General features: G+C 40.3%; 1 protein-coding gene and 1 long non-coding RNA gene across 33 annotated transcripts in view; one reads left to right on the top strand and one right to left on the bottom strand.

Moving 5' to 3' along the window:
- Nucleotides 1-9,923: 9,923 nt before the first annotated feature.
- The window catches only part of LOC111243531 (dopamine receptor 1-like), a 190,513-nt gene continuing 181,317 nt past the window's right edge, over nt 9,924-19,119 (bottom strand). For 30 of the 32 annotated variants that reach the window (XM_086977351.1, XM_086977353.1, XM_086977350.1 and 27 more), the window contains 2 exons: nt 18,404-18,683; nt 9,924-14,833 (listed from right to left, as the gene is read on the bottom strand). In XM_086977351.1, coding sequence (XP_086833477.1) covers nt 13,915-14,833; nt 18,404-18,683 — 1,199 coding nt within the window. In that variant the 3' untranslated portion in view covers nt 9,924-13,914. Of the gene's footprint in view, nt 14,834-16,046; nt 16,213-18,403; nt 18,697-19,119 lie in introns of those variants that run through there. The other 2 variants (XM_086977367.1, XM_086977368.1) reach the window with 2 other exon arrangements.
- On the top strand, nt 9,934-15,684 carry LOC147758651 (uncharacterized). Its single transcript, XR_015319099.1, has 2 exons — nt 9,934-10,069; nt 14,647-15,684. It is a non-coding gene; the product is annotated as an uncharacterized LOC147758651 (long non-coding RNA).

Genomic DNA, 19,119 nt, shown 5'->3' with positions numbered 1-19,119 from the left:
TATATATATATAAAGAGCTAATGTTGTGTTTTCTTCTCAAACTAAGTATACATAACGTAACAAACAATTTTTGAATGATTTTTGTACGAGTTCTGTGTAGAGAGCAATTGTGAACGACACACACACCCGTCACAATTGTTGTTGGTGATTAAATTAATTGAAATTGTATAAAGATTGATAGAAAAAAGTATATGTAGTATAGGTCCTAAATCGTCGAAGTTCGTTTCCTCAGGTGCTGATCCAATAGCCAAAATGTGTTTTACTTTTTTCATGAATTGTTTCAGAAATATCTAATTGTGTTTATGAGAAGATCAAAAGTAAGTTGCTTTTACGGCCTGCATGCGCTTTGTTGCACAAGCTGATTTTTGGCTTCTACTTTAATGTTAAAGTAAGTTAAATAAAATCATCCTTTGTCACTTTTGTCCATCGTGTAGGTTAACTACGGACGTACGTGAAATGTACTCAAGTTTCGTAATACAATTGATTAGAAATAACTATGAATAGATGACAACAAAAGAAAAACTATATTATTGTGCAATTTAGCTTTAGCCAAGTCAGATTTATCTGCATCTTCTGTCAAAGCTTCATTTACGTACGTAAGCGTAGTTTGCTAACGCGAGTCATTGTATAGCTGCCTTTCTTTGTAGAGAAGCTCTTGCACTGAGACTCTATAAAGATCGTGGTTAGCTAAATACGGCCCGAGTAAGCGGTCGAAGTTGGAACGATCAACATCCAGTAGTAGCACGCGTCAAAGCTCCGAAAAATTTCAACAGGGCGTGGGACAAAGCCCGTTGGGCAAATTTAATCAATGTAATCGGGCACTAATGATCGTAAATAACTAACTACGTAAAACGATCATTAAGTAAAAAAAATTGGCTCCGGAAAAAGCAGAGTCGTAATTGTCCTGTATGGGATTTTTACCATCGTCTGCATTTTCAAATTGTAGAATAGAGTGGATGACAAGGGGTGCAAATAATGCCGAAATAAATTTCCACCATGTCCACCAAGAGCAGTGTCTAGAAATATTTATTGTTTGCGTGCATTGCTATGAGATAACGCGTTGGTTTATCAAGCCTTGCTGGGCTGTGGCATGGAAACCAAAAGAGGTTACCAACTAATGGTATAGTAAGCCAACGAGAGTACCTATATAAGCGGATAGTTTGATTGTGCTACCGACCTTAGAGAAAATCTCGGGGGGACATTTAAGAGATAAATACCTAATACAAATTAATGTATTGAAAAAGCAAAACACCATTTGTGCATATAACGAAAACAGAAAGCTTAGTTAGAATAGTTGACGAGGCCAGTGTTCCCGTCAGTGATGGATGACACAGTCGATCAGGAAGATAGTCGATACAAGGATAGTTCAAGCTGTTACTGAAGATCCGCTAGTGGTCGCGGGCTAATGTTTCAAGTAACCTATTTTTATTAAAGTTAATATCAGATGGTCATCGTGTATAGAAGTACTCTTGCCATTCCGTAGAAGGGTTTCATCTAGTTAGTAAACGATGCCTCTAGTATTTGCTGAGCGTCGCTACTTGGTCATCAGAAAGGTAGCACGTGTTAAACGATCCATATGGTCGAATAGAATAGATTGAGAAGGTGCACCAACGCAAACTTGTGACCAAGGCTGTGAAAGGCTGATTATGTAGAGTTATGATAGGACCGTCGACGATAGGTACCGAAGCAAAAGGACCAGTGGAAATGAGTCAGTGGTTTGCAGCGTCCACCGGAGCTACGACAGATACTCCATAACGAATGAAACAACGACACGGAACATGACGCGTCTAGAAGAGGACAGAACAAATAGGGTACATTCGTTCCAATCGATTACGCGGTTAACTAGACAACGACTTCAGGCCCTCTTTCGAATACTCAGATGGACATCGATACTAAAACAATTGCGGCGTACAGAAATACAGATAAAGGCGTGTGAAATAGGCACTTGATTGTCTCTTTATTTAGAATATAGCAGAAAATGTTAGCTTTTTTTTTTCTAAATCCTTCTTTATATATCTTTTATGTCACCACATTCTGTAGAAGGCGGTCCTTGTGGCAAATAGTCCTACCTAGTCACAAGTATTACATTATAAGTCTAATTATCTAAGTAAGGCGCCTAGAAGCCACATTCCGACATCCACCATTTCTAATATCAAGCCATCAAGATTTACAGTAGAACAGCGCTAATAATGGTACCCATATCTGCGTCAACATATTTAATTTTTATCTATTCGAACTCGTACCAGTCCCCTCTATTCTTTTTAACTAGAGGGCGACATGGAAATAATAATGATAGCGCAGTTTAGAGCTCAAAATATATTGTTTGCATTACGCATGCAGACAGAACCAGTAGGAGGGGCAAAAGGAAAAGTGAGGCTGCGATTTGCCTATGTGTAACAGCTCAAATTCGGCTTGGGCTTTCAGAGCCTATTTTTACTAATAGAAACTTTAGGCTCATTTCAAACAAACAAACAGATATACATACGAAGTGAATTTGGTATGTAAATATTGTTCTCTATTTTTCTAAAAGAAAATTGTCCTTGGATCCGGCAGATACCGGTAAACACTATTTTAGAGCTCGGTTTCTTTACCCTTTAACCGTCATGTAATATAAATGTTGTCCCAATAAGTTCTTAACAATGATTGCCGTGATAAATACCTCTAAGGTCATATTTGCAATTAAAATACATGAGTAGTGATTTAGTCGGAAGTGAAGTTGAAATACGCCGTGTGCTTGAGTACATAAAAACTCGAGCAAATTGCGTGTGGTTATGCCGTATTACTACGTAGGTGTTAATGGGTACAGAGATAGATTTCAAGAAGAACATGGTCAAAATTGATTGCAACAACAAAGGTCTCGTTTCTCAGAGCTTTTACATGTTGAATTTTTTTGATTTGCACATTTACTACACTTTGCTGAACACAAGGTGAAACATATAGTCATGAGATTCATAATGAAGTATCATCATCTCAAAATTATATAAACACGTGCTATGCTCGCCGTGATGTAAGAATGTTCGATCGTTGTAGGTCAGACCCCCTGATGGTCTGATTTTGTCTTTATACGCTCGACATTTTTTACACAAGCACAGCTGAGCGTTGCAACGGTACAAATCTCTTCATTACTTTATTATGTATGGAAAAAACAATACTATATATATAGTGATGCACCACTATCCTATTAATTTTTTAAATGATCCTTATGAAGATGGTCTGAAATGGCCTCCTTCATTACTATACATAGCATCACCATAAGCCATTAATTTTCAAGAGAATATAAATGAAGGACATCTATGTCCTGGGTTTCAAATGGATTAGAAGTATGGGCCATTAATGATCTCGCTCAGTTATTTATATTATTATTTACATATTATATAAAGGGAAAATACTTTTTGTTCGTATAGCAGGCGGTGATTTAGTGTAAGATCTTTTCAATAACTTCCTGTGAATTTAGGCAAAGATTATGATTCGTTAACTGCGGTTCCAAAGTCGACGTTTGAATGGCTCAGGTACTAGCACATCTAGGAATTGCATTGCGTATTAGAAGAGCTTAGGGATAGTAACAGTGCGCGTACCGTTCTTTAACGCCAACTTTCCGAGCTGAGACCTGTATAATTACAGAATGCATGACTCTTAAATGCTGGTAAATGCTGGTCTATAGGGATATATAAGTGCATACAACGACAACACCGCTTTGTCTGAACGGTACATTGCTGGCGAAGGCGAAAATTCTTTCAAAGCCAATGTGACAAGTTATCCATGCAAAATTACGATGTCCTTATTAAACAATAATATATATATATATATATATATATATACGCATTTTTACCATTTAAGTATTTCAGTTTTTCTATAAAATTAGGACATCCTGTTTCTTGTATATTGCAAGGGCTTCCCGGATAATGCCAAGAAGTTAAATGTCACACATATTTTGATGAAGCAGGTGACATGTTAAAAACAAACGTAACACAAAATTAACGGGGATCCATTGTTGGTTATGTACCACTAAATCGCGTCCAATTGTTTTCTAGCTTTAGAATGAAAAGCACAGCCGCCTGGCGAAGGTCGACTTGGATGGCTGGAGGATGTCGTCTCGACGGTTGCATTCATATAGGTTATATTATATTAATTTATACGAATAGACCATATCTAATTCTCCTATGTTCTAAATAGAAAAAGGTAATAATTCTGTGCGCTTTCGAAGCACTTAACTTCTACAACCTGTATGTAACAGACGTTAAGATAACGTATAATTAAGTAGAAATAGACGAGGTCAGTGATGCGAAAACAGTGAATTGTTCTGCGATGTTCGCTGTCTGGCAAAAGGTAGCACTCGATGATAACGTATTCTGCGCTGTACATACTACAAATGATACATTTCATATTTGTCAATGATACCTTAAGGTAAACAGGGTCTTCTAGGACTTAGAAAAGGAAACCGGTCCTGTTTTATTCTAGTAGAGCCTAGTAGTCAAGCTATTAATGGTTAATTATAGAAACATAGGATAATTTCGCCTCGTGATTCTCTACCTACTACACAGTTTTATATAAATGCAGATATACAAGACGCAGACACTGTGATATTTCCATAAGCTTTACGTAAGCAAGAGTTTTAGCTCAAAATCAGATATCGGGTTTATTACACAGTCCACTTAAAAATCTTCTCCAGTAGACTATGCTATTACCGGCTTAACTAGGCGCTCCATCGTCAGGTGACGCATAATATACGAATATTTCTTGGATAGAATTCATTGTGCCTTTCAGAAAACTCATATTTTGGAATCGAACGGTGTCGTCCAGAAAAACTGTAGACTTGGAAGCCAAGCTTTTGTCTGAAAGTACGAGTACCTTCTCACAGGTTTATGCTAAAGAGATGGGTTTCTTCTTCTTGGAGAGAATGTTTATGAAATAAGGCAAGGCGAATGAGTGGGCGTTGGGCACAGGGAACATTCTAGCAAACCGACAAGCAAATCGAAATGAAAGGATATTGCAAGTGCAAGCAATCTGCCCATATCGGGTGTGCGGCAGATAAATCCAGTATATCTGCTAACTAACAAATAGCCGTGAATTTGTACGATAGCTGCTTTTGTTAGCTGGCTGACGTCTTATGAAATACCGTATCAGGTTCCTTATTAGAGCGTACCTGGCATACTTTCACGACTACTTTTAGTTGACGGTTTAGTATTCTTGAAAAACCGTAACCAGTTGAGGTTATTTCTCTTACATGTAAAATGATCCTACGATGTGTGCGAGTTTACATAGGCGCGACCAAGATTCCATTTCTTTTTACAAACGTATTTCTTTCTTAAAACACGGCTTTCTCGTACCTCTCGACTCATTTATTGCTTTCTTTTCGCTAAAAATTATTACGTTCGCTACTGAAGAACTCGTCCAGCCAGGCTTCAGGAGGCCCTTCACTGTCAAAAGTGTAGTTTGGTCTTTTTCATTTCTTTGTTTCTTTTTTCAAAAGTAGCAGCTTTTTGAATCAAGGTCTAGGGAATATGGAGAGTGTAAAGACCCTCGTGAATAGCTTTCACAGTCTTTGCCATCTGCGGCCCGGCATTGTCGTACCAAAGGATAATTTTGTGATGTTTGTTAAATTTCTGTTATTAGATAAACTCGTTCACCCTATGCAATTAGAGAATATTTAGGTCCCTATAGACTGCCTTATTGTTTTCGAGAATTTCCCATATAAAACCGTTTTAGGCCCATAGAGAATAAGTCATGATTCTTTGGGATGGAGATCCAGCTTACGTTTGGCTTTAAATGTATCTCTCCTACCTATTTCCTCCCCTACTTTACGTCGTCTTGGAGACAGTACTGTTTCATAACGGCGACGATTCTATATAGAAACCTGTCATTGTGACTGCGTGGTGCTCAGAGCCGGGCAAGACGTTGAATGGCAATGAGAAGCATCGTTCACCTAGTCCATGGTACCCCCAATTCTTACCTTGGGTTAAAATGGCATACCTTCAAGGTGCACAATGGTCTAGTTTTTGCAGCCTATCTTCTCAGCCAAATCACAAGTTACTTGTCATCCGGGGTCCTTGTCAATCTCGCCCACCAACCAGGTGGAGTACACTTTCTAGATCTAGAATTCCATCTTCGAACTTGGCAAACTTTTTCCAGCCTTAATTAAACGGTCCTCGTTATACGCAATTCAAATACTTCGAGCTGTTTCGGCAGATTTCGATCTCACTAAAAATCTGAACCGTCAATATGAAATTCCATGACCTGCGCCCCGGAATTACAATAAGCTCACAGAAAAGGGAGCACCCTTAAGCGCTATATAAAAGTAGGCAAACAGTAACACAATTACCAGCGTAATTTTTTTAAGGATATAACATTTTTGTTAAACGAAGTTTAAAAAAAGATGCATTGCAGGTTTCTTCGGAACAGGTCTGGAATACGAAGATTTAATATTGCAGGTATTGAATAGAATGTGCATTGACTTTTCTAAGAAGCCGAATGCCCCTAAGAACACAATAAGTTCACTTATTTATTTATAGTCTCTAATCTCTATGCTGCACACAGACACTTGAATGACTGTTATTGTGGACCATGGACGTGATACGCATATCCCTATGTTGCAAACTGCAACTCTCCAGCTACAGCTATGGATCAGGTGGTCGATTTTTTTTTTGCACGTTCCATTTCTTCTAAGTGTAGTGACGCAGAAATTTGAATATGGTATCTGCGTTACAAACATATTATACATATGTTTATATCTATATAACGTGCTTGTTGCAGATTTCAGTATAAACATAAGTTTAGCTTGAAGGAAAATTACGTTGTTGTGCTTTATGCTGACTATGGTTTGATAACACGAATCCGTTTAATTAGTCCCAGTCTGAATCTACGACACGAAATTTTGCTGCGTATATAAGGCGTTACTTTTTGCTGATAATTGAATTTCTTTGAAACTTTTTCATACCTGTATTAAAAAACGATCTTATTTCGTAAAGCATTCTACATTGCTTTCTTTTTCAAATTTCATGGCCTTGAAGGAAGGCATTTGTATTGGCGGAACGGGAACCTTCAATCAACCATCGAAATTGTGCGCTTGCCGCTCGGCCATTGCCAAGTACGTAGATATAACCTGATCACGATTGGATCAACTTGTTTAAAGTTTCCACAAAGCTAAGCTTCACTCTCTATTTGGGACGCACGTCGACGTTGAAAAATTGGATGTCCTTAGAATTGGCTGCCCCACAGTGCACGCTTCAAACGGTTCTAGTCTCTTAGCTTTGTTAGTTGACTTTTAGTCAACGCTTCTCAAAACCCAGGCAATTTACCCCTTTCGAACCTGATTGAAATACGTACACATACACAATACGATTTTGTCACTAACGTAAAGCGACCAGTCGCTATTATTAGTACTCTGGATAGATTGTGCTATTGAGTGATTTCGGCACTGTATTTATGAACACCCGTAACAATTTAAACATTTTAACCGCAAAGAGTAGCCATACGTCGGCCGTCTTGTGCGACTCGCTTTGACATTTGAGCCCAGTTATGGGTGAAACAATCGTGAATTGTGGGTCGCATCGACGTTGGATGTTTGGCAGTTTTAGTCGTCCCGCTTTCATCGATCAGCTGAAATCAATAGACTGAGAAAAAATGGTTTGTACGACCTGCATATAGAAAGCTTTTCGTCCCCGGTAACATTTCAAAAAGATTATAGGCAAAGGTCATTTTCACTTAATGCGTTTGGTCCACGACAAGAAATAACAAATCACCAGGAAAAATATCACATTACGACATTAAAAGCAATCGTGTTTGTTTTTTCCAACAGATACTTCCAAGTATACTTATATATGATGTAAATGCTTCGAAAGCACCTTTGAATTTCTAACGTAAAGTTTAGCTCAGTTTTTTACCGAACGTCTATTTTTGAGTTTCTCCCGACTGTAACTTACTCCATTTGCGTTTTTCCTATAAAATCTTCGCGTTTTTTGCAAAGCTGAGGTCGCTGTCCACTGATAAAATCACGATGTTGATTTCAATCCTTAGCTAACGAAGTACCACTTTCGAAAGTTCGGTTTTTCAAGTTGGCGCTCTATCGTACAAGTTCGGAGCCCATAATCGCCAAACCTATCAATAGAGACACGTTTTGCCTGTGTCAGTCCCAGTTTTTTGTTTGTTAAACGAAACGAATTTGTTCAGTCTAACACTTGACAGCTAGCTGGCAGCAACAAATCTATGTTCAAGGGCGACAAATGTCCAGGTTCCATTACCCTCGGACTATATAGAGGATCTTATGTTAGCCTTATGTAACACTGGGAGACCCAATTTCATCGATGCAAACATCTTGATATGTAAATATACTTCCGACATACAGAAGTTATAATAGGAAATGCAGTTTGATCCATTATTATAGAGGTCAGCTTAGGCCAAACGAGTCGTTTCAGGACGCTCCAAATTTCGTGCTGAGCACTGTTGTTTATTAATAACGAACGTTATTATAAGTTTCAGTACCTCAAATGCTCGAGTATGTTTTGGATGGTATAATATTATCTAAAAATATGCAATTTTATCTAAAAAAAATCGAAATTGCATCTGAAGTCGCTGATAGGATTGGTACCTCATGACTAGGCTGTGCCAAAACTCGGTCCGACGCCTATAGGTTATACACAGATCGCTGCCGTTGACTAACCATAGTGTGGGTTGATACAGCGTCATGGGCGTATCACCGATCAATCTGTCGACAGATCGTAGCTAAGGTAGAAAATTCCTCTATAGAAAAAATCTAATTATGTATTTTTGGTCGTTGTTAAAACATCGGCCAGGAAACGAGGCCGCGTAAAGCGAGCGACTAAATCGCTTAGTCATTAAACATGTTCTTGCAAGGATCCCCTTGCATATATTTGCTTGTTGATAGATTACCATGTTTTGAGGATATTGAGTAGGCTGAATCAACCATCGCAGATCCATTCTACGAAAGTATGTAAACTAGACGATATCACCTTTACTGTCAAGTCTGGTCTCTCAACGATTATACCTAGTAAACGTGAAGACTCAACTACACAAGCGCTTCAATGGCTTACTCATAAATAAGTTCTATCATTAATACATTTCATTTCAAGATAATCGATGATATTAATCGAACGTATTGCTAGAGCTAGCATCAGCACGAGCGTACGCGTCGGGATACGAGCAATGTTGGTGCTGGTGCTACCTAGGTATATGCAGTCTCAATCTCAGTCGCCGTCGCCGTCGCCTGTCATGCAGCTAGTCGTCAGATGTGTAGTCCAAGCACACATAGCAACTATAGGAATGCGAACGTGACGCCTGTGTTTTGTCCGCGTTCGTCTAGCAGACCGCACAGTCCTGTAGTCAGAAGGACTTGACTGGTGTTAAGTCCTTATGCATGTACATTGATATGGGCTTCTACAGGCACGTGTACGTATCAATAACAACATATCCCCATGGACACTGTCTTCACGAATCAAGCATACTTAGTGTTCTTCATTAGATTTAAAGTGGCAAATGGCGCCGCAATTCCACCAAACATGATATGCATGTGGCGCAAACATATATATTTCGTAATGCCACGTGTAGCAACGTATATGTTTTTTTTATTCCATCATGCGGTTCGGATGATAATGTAATGATTATTCGTTCGAGCCTGAGCGACAGCGGATAGGACAAAACAACCGGCGGACATCTCCGAACGGTCGATACCGCCTGCTTCTCATCTCTATACAGAAATATACATATATCGTACTCGCGTATTTATCGATTTACCTACTAGTACAAACGCTTTCCTAAACGGTCCTATCAGCTTTCCATATCTCATGTCTGCCATTGTCAATGTCTTAGCGTATCTACATTATTAATAACAATTTTGAAATTTTGCGCCCTAAACTTGGTCTGCTTGTGTACCATCTTCATCCACCACCGCAATGACAACACTGGTCGGCTAAGATACAACAGACATTTATTATTGTCGCTATCATCATCATCGCCATTGTAGTTCGATCGGATGAACAAAGCAACGAAAGTACACACAGTCCATTATTATTAATTTTCATCGTTAAGCTCGTCATCAGCATCATTATGATCACAGGTGATTTTTTTTGCCTATCATACTTTTTCTGTTTGTTTTCGCTAGCTTGAATCTTTGTTTTGTCTTTTGTTCCGCTCTGATTGCATGACAAATAGAATAGAATGAGTTGTTATTGTTGATAGCGTGCATGTACACTATCTATTTGGCCTGGGACGCTCTGTATGCATGATGGAATGCTATCTTTATCGCTAATTTTTTTAGAATCGATTCATGTTCTGTTCTTTATTATTGTATTGTATCTTTTTTTTTCATTTTACGGTGCATCTGCAGTTGCTTCTACGACAAGTGCTCGTTGTTGCGAGCATATCCAGTTCTGTATACCTGTACATGATGTGCTAACTACTCTTGTCAACTCTTTTTACTGTGGTCTTTCGACGCTGTCGTCCTTTCGTACTTCGTTCATGCTACACACATGCATACACGCACGTACGCATACATTTGCACACACTTCCGCTTTTTCTCTATTCTTCCATTTGACTGTGCTCGCTTTTGCGCAAGGTTACAATTGCTTCACACTTTGCCTATTTATCATCACCGTTACCATCATCATGTAATTTTTACACATAGATATAGGCATAGAATCACCACCTCTCCATTCGCGTTTCTCTGCTCCATTATTTGGATACTTGTCGATCTTCTCTCATTTTCAAACGTTTATGGGCTCTCTCTAATATTTACATGCAATGTGCGATGCGAAATGCGTTCATTCATGATGCTAAAGAAGTTTGCCCAAAGTTACTGGGGCTGCCAGAAATTTTTCAGCTTGCTTTGCACGCCGTGGACATTTTATCACTTTCGGTTTGAATTGTTGTACCTCTATCGTCATTTGGCTAACATTCTTCAGAACAGGAACTTTTTTCCCGTTCATTCACCCCTAAATCTTGCTACGGGTCGGCGCCATTTAGAAGAAAAGACGCTGTCTAGTGTTTTAAATACTTGTATCGATGTACGTACATGTTATGTTTTCTACAATAATCTGTATAGTATCTTCTTTAGCGACTTCCTCTCGGTTTTTTTTTAATATCGCTTTATTTTAGGATGACCGTCATTGTTCCGATAAACTCTTACTGGAACAGTAAAGGTTAATCATCGACCCTAGGAAGCAAGACGACGCTTCGACGTTGAAGAAATACAGAAATTCCTGTTAGAGTGGCGCATATCAATGCGAGTAAATTTACTAACGTAGAAGTAAGGCATTGCTAGGCCGACTGGAAAACTTTCTTACTCCTTACACGAGTGGACATTTTTTTTATTTTACACGGGTAGGCATACGCTATTACGATCTAATCTAACAATCCTCAACTCACAATGTCTATAAGTAAGCATTTCTGGACTTTCAACAATTGACTGATAATGCATTTGCTGTTGTCGGCCAGCTAAAGGAACGTAGAGTAACAGGCTAGAAACAATATTTTCTATATTTAGGCAATAAAAAATACGAATACTCTCGGGATTAACTGTTTTGTCTGCCTGACCTACAACGCACCCATGCAGGTATTCGAAAGGCGACCTGGAAAAAGCTTCGAATAACTCCGTAGATAATAACCTTCTACCAATGCCTATTGCACACATCACCGCTCGTTTTAGGCGCTCATTCTCTAAGTAAACATGCATTGCATAAAACGTGCTTGAAAATTCTAAGTACGAGCTTACGGACTGAGGTCGGCTAAGCTTCTGAAGACGAGACGTTAGCTTTTGCGTTTGACATAGATACCGTATTACTATTGCCATTGGACAGCTGGCAAACCTGCGAAACCGTACTTCGCTCCAGCCACGGCAAAGAAAGTCGTTCTGCCTCGTCATAGTTTGAACCGTATTATGATAAGGAGAGTTTTGGTTTGGACATGATTGAACCTACGAGGGAGTCTTCTCTCCTTGAGGCTCTTCTCCATTTTATGCTTGATTTGTCGCTCCTCTTCTCGTATTTTTTGCAAATTTAACAGCTGGTGCTCTGCTTTCAAATGAGAATTTCTTTTTGTGGTATCAGTTAACTATGGAAGGCCTGCCGTCGCTACAGCAAAATCAATTCGCCCAATAGCAGGCCTAGGCCATTCGATTCGTACGTCAAATTTGCCTTATGCACAGAATGCAGTTTGTTGTCATATGGGGCAGCCCGCTTCATTTCGACGTGCGGTTATAAAACAAGCCCAGGCGACAGAATAGCAAACGAATTTCTCTCGACATTTATTGGGTAAGATTAGTGTCATCCTCTTATACATCATCATTAACATTTTCAGGATGGTGCTAGTAATAATCCACAATTTGTACACTATATACAGGCTGCTACGCATTTACCCATCATCATTTAACTGCATCTCGCTTGCAATTTTCTTATAAACACATCGACCCGGAGTATCCGTACGCGGGCTCGAAACGATCGGTCAACTGTTGGCCGAGTGGTCATCGTCATAATCGTTGCGAAAAGCAAATTCGTTTAGGCGGCGTGTTTCCGACGATAGACAAGCTCTGTGCTATTGAAGAAGAGCCAGGGGGTAAATCGGTGATGACAGCAAAGACTAAGACGGGCGATGGAAAGTGGTAAGCTTGTGGGTAGATTAATAACAGGCTCATGAGGAATATTATTTTTACGGGAATGCAGATAAAGATAGAAGGCACCGCGACCTGACTATGGGTAAGCCCGTGTGAGTTGGAGCATTTCAAATATACAAGTAACAAACAGACAAGTAAACGTTTCGTCATGTGCTCCTAACAAACATTGTTGTTATTTATGTTCACAGTACACCAATAATGCTCATATTATTAACAATATAATATATAAACAGTAACTATTTGTATATGTCTTCTATAAATATTATTGTATATGATTATATTGCCGCCCTAATGTTATCTTCCCTATTTCTTGTCGTCTTTTTTATTGTCTTTATGGTTTCCGTCTATTATCGAAGCCTACAATTGATCTATATTACAATGTATATATATATATACCGGTAGAACGATTCCTGTCTGCTTAAGTGAATCATTCGTGTGATTTGTTATTGATCTAACTGTTCAGCTTTTTTCCCTCTAGAATATACGATGTACTTACTTATTGTCGGAAGTTTCTAAATTCTGTTATGCCACACTTATATTGTTATGAATGCATTTGCCGCTGGTTTGAGTGCCACAATCAATTGCTTCCCATCACAAACATGTTTCAATCAGCTTGTCAAGTGGAGGGTATCAAATACACCTAACGATCGATAATTTGGTTTAAGGCGTTTTTGACTGATGATAAATTCTAACATGTTCTTTTTGTTTTATAAAAAAAAAGTGAGTTGACGCTGGTTGACAGTTTCGTTAATGCATTACGACTGTTTACCATTATTTATTTATGGAACCGGCTTTTGTAGCGGTCGTATATTTGTCCCTTGAATCTAAAACAACAAATGCAATTCCGTGGTATAAATAGAGCATCGGGGTGGTGTCGGGCTCCGCGAACATCAGTAAACGCGCAATAGTTAAGTGACTATTTCTAGTGGTTTTAGTGCATGATCTCGTAACAGTGCACGATCTGATAGGTCCTAGAAAGACTTGGTTTGCTTAGCCAAATGGGACGTATCAACAACAGTGGCAGCAGCATGCCAAGGTATTTGTCTGTAGCGGGACCAAGTTCTATTGCAGTCTGTTGGCAAAAAGAAGACACTATAGTCTACAATACAGTGCGATACAATTTGCACATACTTTACGGACGGTCATTTGCCATCTTACATCATCTCTTTTCCATTTGCTGTGTACGTGTCATGTATGCACTATGTATGTGTATATATATGTGTGTGTTTGTATGTATTTTATAATGTAGATAGATTCACCGGTATTGGTTCCGGATAAATCACCGCCTAGATCGCCTACACCTGGCATGACTCGACCATCGGTGACTTGACGAGGATCCGTGGTTCCTGATTATTCTGGTTAGGGTGAATCGGCAATAAGAGGTTGCAATTGGCGGGCACGTAGTTGCACGAGTTATTATTTTGCTGTTGGTGTTGTGCGTGACGACTTCTGATCGAGTCACGCTGAGAACATGAGGAAAACACCAGAAAATGCGTGGTGATAATCTTTCGGAAGGCGTCGCGAAATTCTGTGTTGAAGATGCTGTAGATGATGGGGTTAAGGGCAGAATTGAAGTAGCCAAGCCAGGTGAGTACCTTAAAGACGATTTCAGGTATGCAGGTCTTGCAGAATGGTGCGGCAATATTCACTGCAAAGAAGGGCACCCAGCAGAATAGGAACACGCCGACAATAATGCCCAATGTGACGGCGGCCTTGTGATCGTGCGCCTGGTGCTGGACAGCCCCGCCGTTGAGCGGCTTATTGAGCGCCCGGATACTTTTGACATGCTTTCGAGCGTAGAAGTATAGTCGGCAATACAATGCAATCATAACCATGCACGGTATGCAGAATGAAATCAATGACGATGAGACGGCGTACTCTTTTGTCAAATCCATCTCACACTTGGGCTGATGGAGATCGCGCTGTAGGTCTGTCACCACCTCACTGCCTGTACTTGTACCACTAACCATAGAACTCGTTGTGACGAACGTCAACTCAGTCCAATTTAACGTGCCGTTGCTCTCTAGGACAAGAGCCTCCGGGGGAGCGGAGCCGATCTCTACGCGTCCCTCCGTATGGACAACGATCATTTCATCAATGGACTCCGACTGGAAGCTGCGATGCCATCCAAGTGAGATGGGCACAAATGATACCATAGCGGACAGCATCCACATAGCTGCTATCACGGCTAGGACGACGCGTTTACTCATCCACCTGCAATAAGCGAACGAACAATGAGCCTAACAAGTAGAGAAATAAGGGCTGAGTTAATACTGTCGACGTTGCATAAGAACAATGAACTTGATATGTATTGCTTATATATGGGCGTGAACGCACCCCCGTGTATCTATATATATATAACAACTGCATTTAGGCATCTCGTCAGCTACTATTAATGGATTTACTTGCTTTTCCAATTAGCATGTAGAGTAACTATGTGATGTCGACAATATTCTACATACAGCGGATATTCTCAGTTTAGGCTATGCTCTCAATTCAATGCGCGTAGCCAAATTTTGCTTTACAGCGTTTGTTACGACGCTATTTCATATGAAACGAGAAGCTGTCCCTACACCTGTAAGAACGTAGGACACAACTAGTGCATCGTCGAAGCTAAGTTTTTGTCTAAAAGGATAGAAATGTTGGTTATGTGTAAAGAAAAGGTTCCAGTCCTTTAATTTATTTTCTGGCCAGACGGAGAGATTTCCACTGTAGGCACTTTGATCACCGTCAGGAGAAGACGGGAAAACTGCCTCGTTGGGTAAGGGTTCACTCATTTGTCGCCCTTTCGTCTATACTGATTCTTGGGAGAGCCCGTTTATAACCGTAATCATGTCGACCCGTTTAGTAGGTGATATTCTGACATAAAGTACAATTCGTAGTATGGGTAAGCCGAAAAGTATGTCCAGCAATACAGCTGTCCGATGTTTAAATCAAAACAACAAAATACCACCTGTCCAGCTTCTAGACTTAATTTATATCACTGCTCTTACAATACAGTTCGTACTATTCTAATAAAATAAATCTTCTCGGCATTAACGTATCGAGCGAGATCAATCCGTTCATATGCTGTAAACTTTTTAGTGAAAGAAACCGCTAGCAAGTATTTTTGAACATTCCGGGCCATTTATAGGTATCTATGTTTGTGTCTTCCAGTGTTAATTCTTCACTAGAACGTGTATATTTTTTAGAGGTTTTCGTCTAGCTTGTTAGCGTTCTAGGCACCCTTTGAATTCCAGGTAGATCTTGAATGAACGTTCGCCTCATCTAAGTCTTAGCACAAACAACTATTATTATTAGTTTACTAGAAGCTGTTCATATATGGCGCGAGCTTCGTAAAAAAATTGTTTCTTTAACAACTTTGTACATCTATCCTATGTCCCACTGTGGCGCTTTGAATGAGTGTGGCATGAAGCATGACGCTAACTTTTGTACGGAGTTTCGCCGTTTAATAGGTGTCCTCTCATGAACTCCAGCGACGCCAACTGCGAGTGGACGTGGAAGTGACGCGGTAGCTGCGCCGTCACGAGTCAGACGCAAGCCACTCCCCAGAAACGGAACAAATTCCAATGTGCCAGGACTGTGTATTATGTCTGGAAACCAAGCAACCTTACGATAAACTTCCTTTCGAGCAACAACGGTCATTCGCATACATCTTTAATCGAACTGCCATTAGAAAGCATCGCATAGAGTCACATTGAGACAAGAGGCATCTTACTGACAAAGCACTATTGAATCGTAAAGCAAATAACATATATCGACGAACTTTCGCAGCCGCCTTTGTCAACACTTCTATTAACACAACTGAAATTTGAATTTCGAAGTTGAAGGTAATGACAAATCTGCTAGGCACAATGCGTGCCACAACGAACTACAGCCAATTGGCCTCTCGCTCGAGAAGATTTGCGCATACCGAGCACTTAGCGCCTTTACTTCCGCAAACCCGTGAACCTGTTTATTGCTGTTAGAATGTATGCACGTTGTCGTCGCTCCGCAGTATGGCTGGACGTTAGCGCGATTAGTTTGAGTTGTTTCATTAGTCTTAGGGGACGGTGTAACAGTGACAAAGACTCATGAACATGACAGCGTCAGCGAAAGAGCGGCACGGGCGAACTGGAATCCGATGACAGATGAACAACACAGATGGCCATAGAAACCAAAAGTCCAAGTCGCCTTTCGTACAGCGTCGTCTTATCATCCTCATGCAGCTTCATGTTCATGTATGCGCTTGGCCTCCTATTGTCTAACGTATAGTGGCTTGGAAAAAAGCCGGCGAGGAGGTCTGTTGTTGTCTGTATATACAAATGAGAGCGCAGTCCGTTATGAGCGTACGAAAGTCGAGGTGGATGATATACGCCGCAACGATGAGCGAAGCGACGAGTGGAAAACCACCACGGAGCTATTACGTACAAACAGGAAGAACGGTGTTAAGCCAGCGTGCTTTATGGTCGGAGGCTTGAGTAGGCATACTACTAACGTTGCACGTACAAACAAATGCAAGCACAAAGAGCAACAAAAGCTGCCAGTAAAAATGGCAAAGGCACCAGCAGTGTCAGTATTAGCTAAATAAAAACGCTCACACCGTCATCGCCTTCTCAACAAAGGCACGTACAACAACCCATTGTACGGGTCGCGACGTCCGACCCTCGCAGAGGCCATTGTTGCTGTGACCTGAACGCAGAAATAGGTGTGCACGTCCACGACTCCTTCTGCTAACTGTGGTCGGCCTTTGTAGAAAACAAATAACAGGAAAAGAAACCGCGGAAACGTCACGAGACCGCCACGGCTGTGTCTAGACGGAAACTGTCAACTAGCCGTTAATCATCTTCTCATTACTCTCCTCGTCCATCATCTATTACTTCGCCGTTCAGTGCGCCATAGCTTGCTTGCAGGGGTAAACTACAGTAATGTGTAGCCCTGGTTCTCGTGATATTCAAATGGCGACATTTTCCGAAATCCAGATACCGTCTCGTACCGTATACGTTGTATGAATAGAAGTCCACGACTGCGTCCGACCTGTAATCTGCTAGCGGAACGTTCTGTTTCTGACAAGTAGGGCCATTAGCGAAGTTTAATTGGTAGAGTAAAGGACGGACAACGGCTAGCGGCATAGTGTGTAGTACGTATCATGTCATTCTCCTCAATCTAAATATTTTAGAACTAATTATAATTTTACAGACACATTACCTGGTGCCGCTCGTGATAGCTAATTAAAGAACTCATCCCATTTTTCAAGTATCGGTGCGTGAAAGAAAGGCTCTGTGCGCCCAAAAATATGAATATATTTTGTGTACGTCTTAATTTACCATTTTATATGTATGCTATTGAAATGACAGATACATACCACTCGCTCAAACTCTACCTGGCCTCGCTTTACCGATCGATGTTCTGACTTACAACACCGTAGATGTTACCAAAGATATCAACTCTACGGTACTGCTTCATTTCGCTTAATGCTAATATCAGGAGTTTGCCGATAGCAACAGACCGTGTCGCAGTATCGCCTTCTTAGTAAATGTATTAGTAAAATTGATTGATAAATAAGAAAAAAAATTCAACAAATAAGGAGTCTCATCCATATGGCTCCCAGTTAAAACATAGCGAGATTATACACCATAGCTTCGAATACATTTCTTGACTCTCACTTACCTTAGCATTTATCATTTCAGATTTTCAGACAAGTTTCACATATCTCTGTCCGACGTACTTACATAAGGTAACTATCTTTCATTACATCGATGGACTTGATCATGTTTTCATGATCATCGGTCGCACTTAGCTTACCTACAATAGCGCAAAGGATCCTTAATGTGTATGAATCGATCAAGGCTAATGGCGCAAAGGTTAAGTATCGACGCAGTGGAGCACATAACATCCATGGCGATCCATGCGTCACAAAATTGCGGTCCGAAAGCCCAATAACCCATAAGGTCATTTGCAAGTGCAAACGTCATCACGATTCCGGACACGAGCAGATCTGCAACTGCCAATGAAACAATGAATAAATTTCCCAATTTGCGGAGACGCCGATCCGCACAGATCGCCCAGCACACCAGAACGTTGCCTGAAATCATTAATAGCAGAAAGTAAATATCATCCACTGGCCATTGAACCTAAACGGGTATACTACGTTATTGTGAAAAAGCAAACGAGGCACAAAACCTCCGCTGCGTCTTGAGTTCCCAATGACGTAACAGTAATACCTTGCCTACCAAAAATGACTGATTAGGAGCAAACGAGTAAAGAAAAGATAGCTGGAGTAACCTATTTGCTTTTAATTAACACACAAAATAAGCAATTACGAACTCCCCTCGTGGCAATTGCATATTCTTTCGTTTTGCATGACAACATGACATGTAAACATAGCTATTCTTTTCACACCCTATCATAGAGTTGTACTTCACTCTATCATAGAACTTGTATGTATATATGTGAGCCAATGGTAATTCGGATCTCAGCAGATACATCACATGGAATACGATCCTTCCTCACTATTGTGC

The sequence above is a fragment of the Varroa destructor genome, unplaced genomic scaffold (genome assembly GCF_002443255.2).
Source record: "Varroa destructor unplaced genomic scaffold, Vdes_3.0 BEIS01000001.1, whole genome shotgun sequence".
Classification (NCBI taxonomy): Eukaryota; Metazoa; Arthropoda; class Arachnida; order Mesostigmata; family Varroidae; genus Varroa; species Varroa destructor.
The sequence above is the reverse complement of the archived record's forward strand: the minus strand, read 5'-3'. Positions and strand labels throughout refer to the sequence as shown.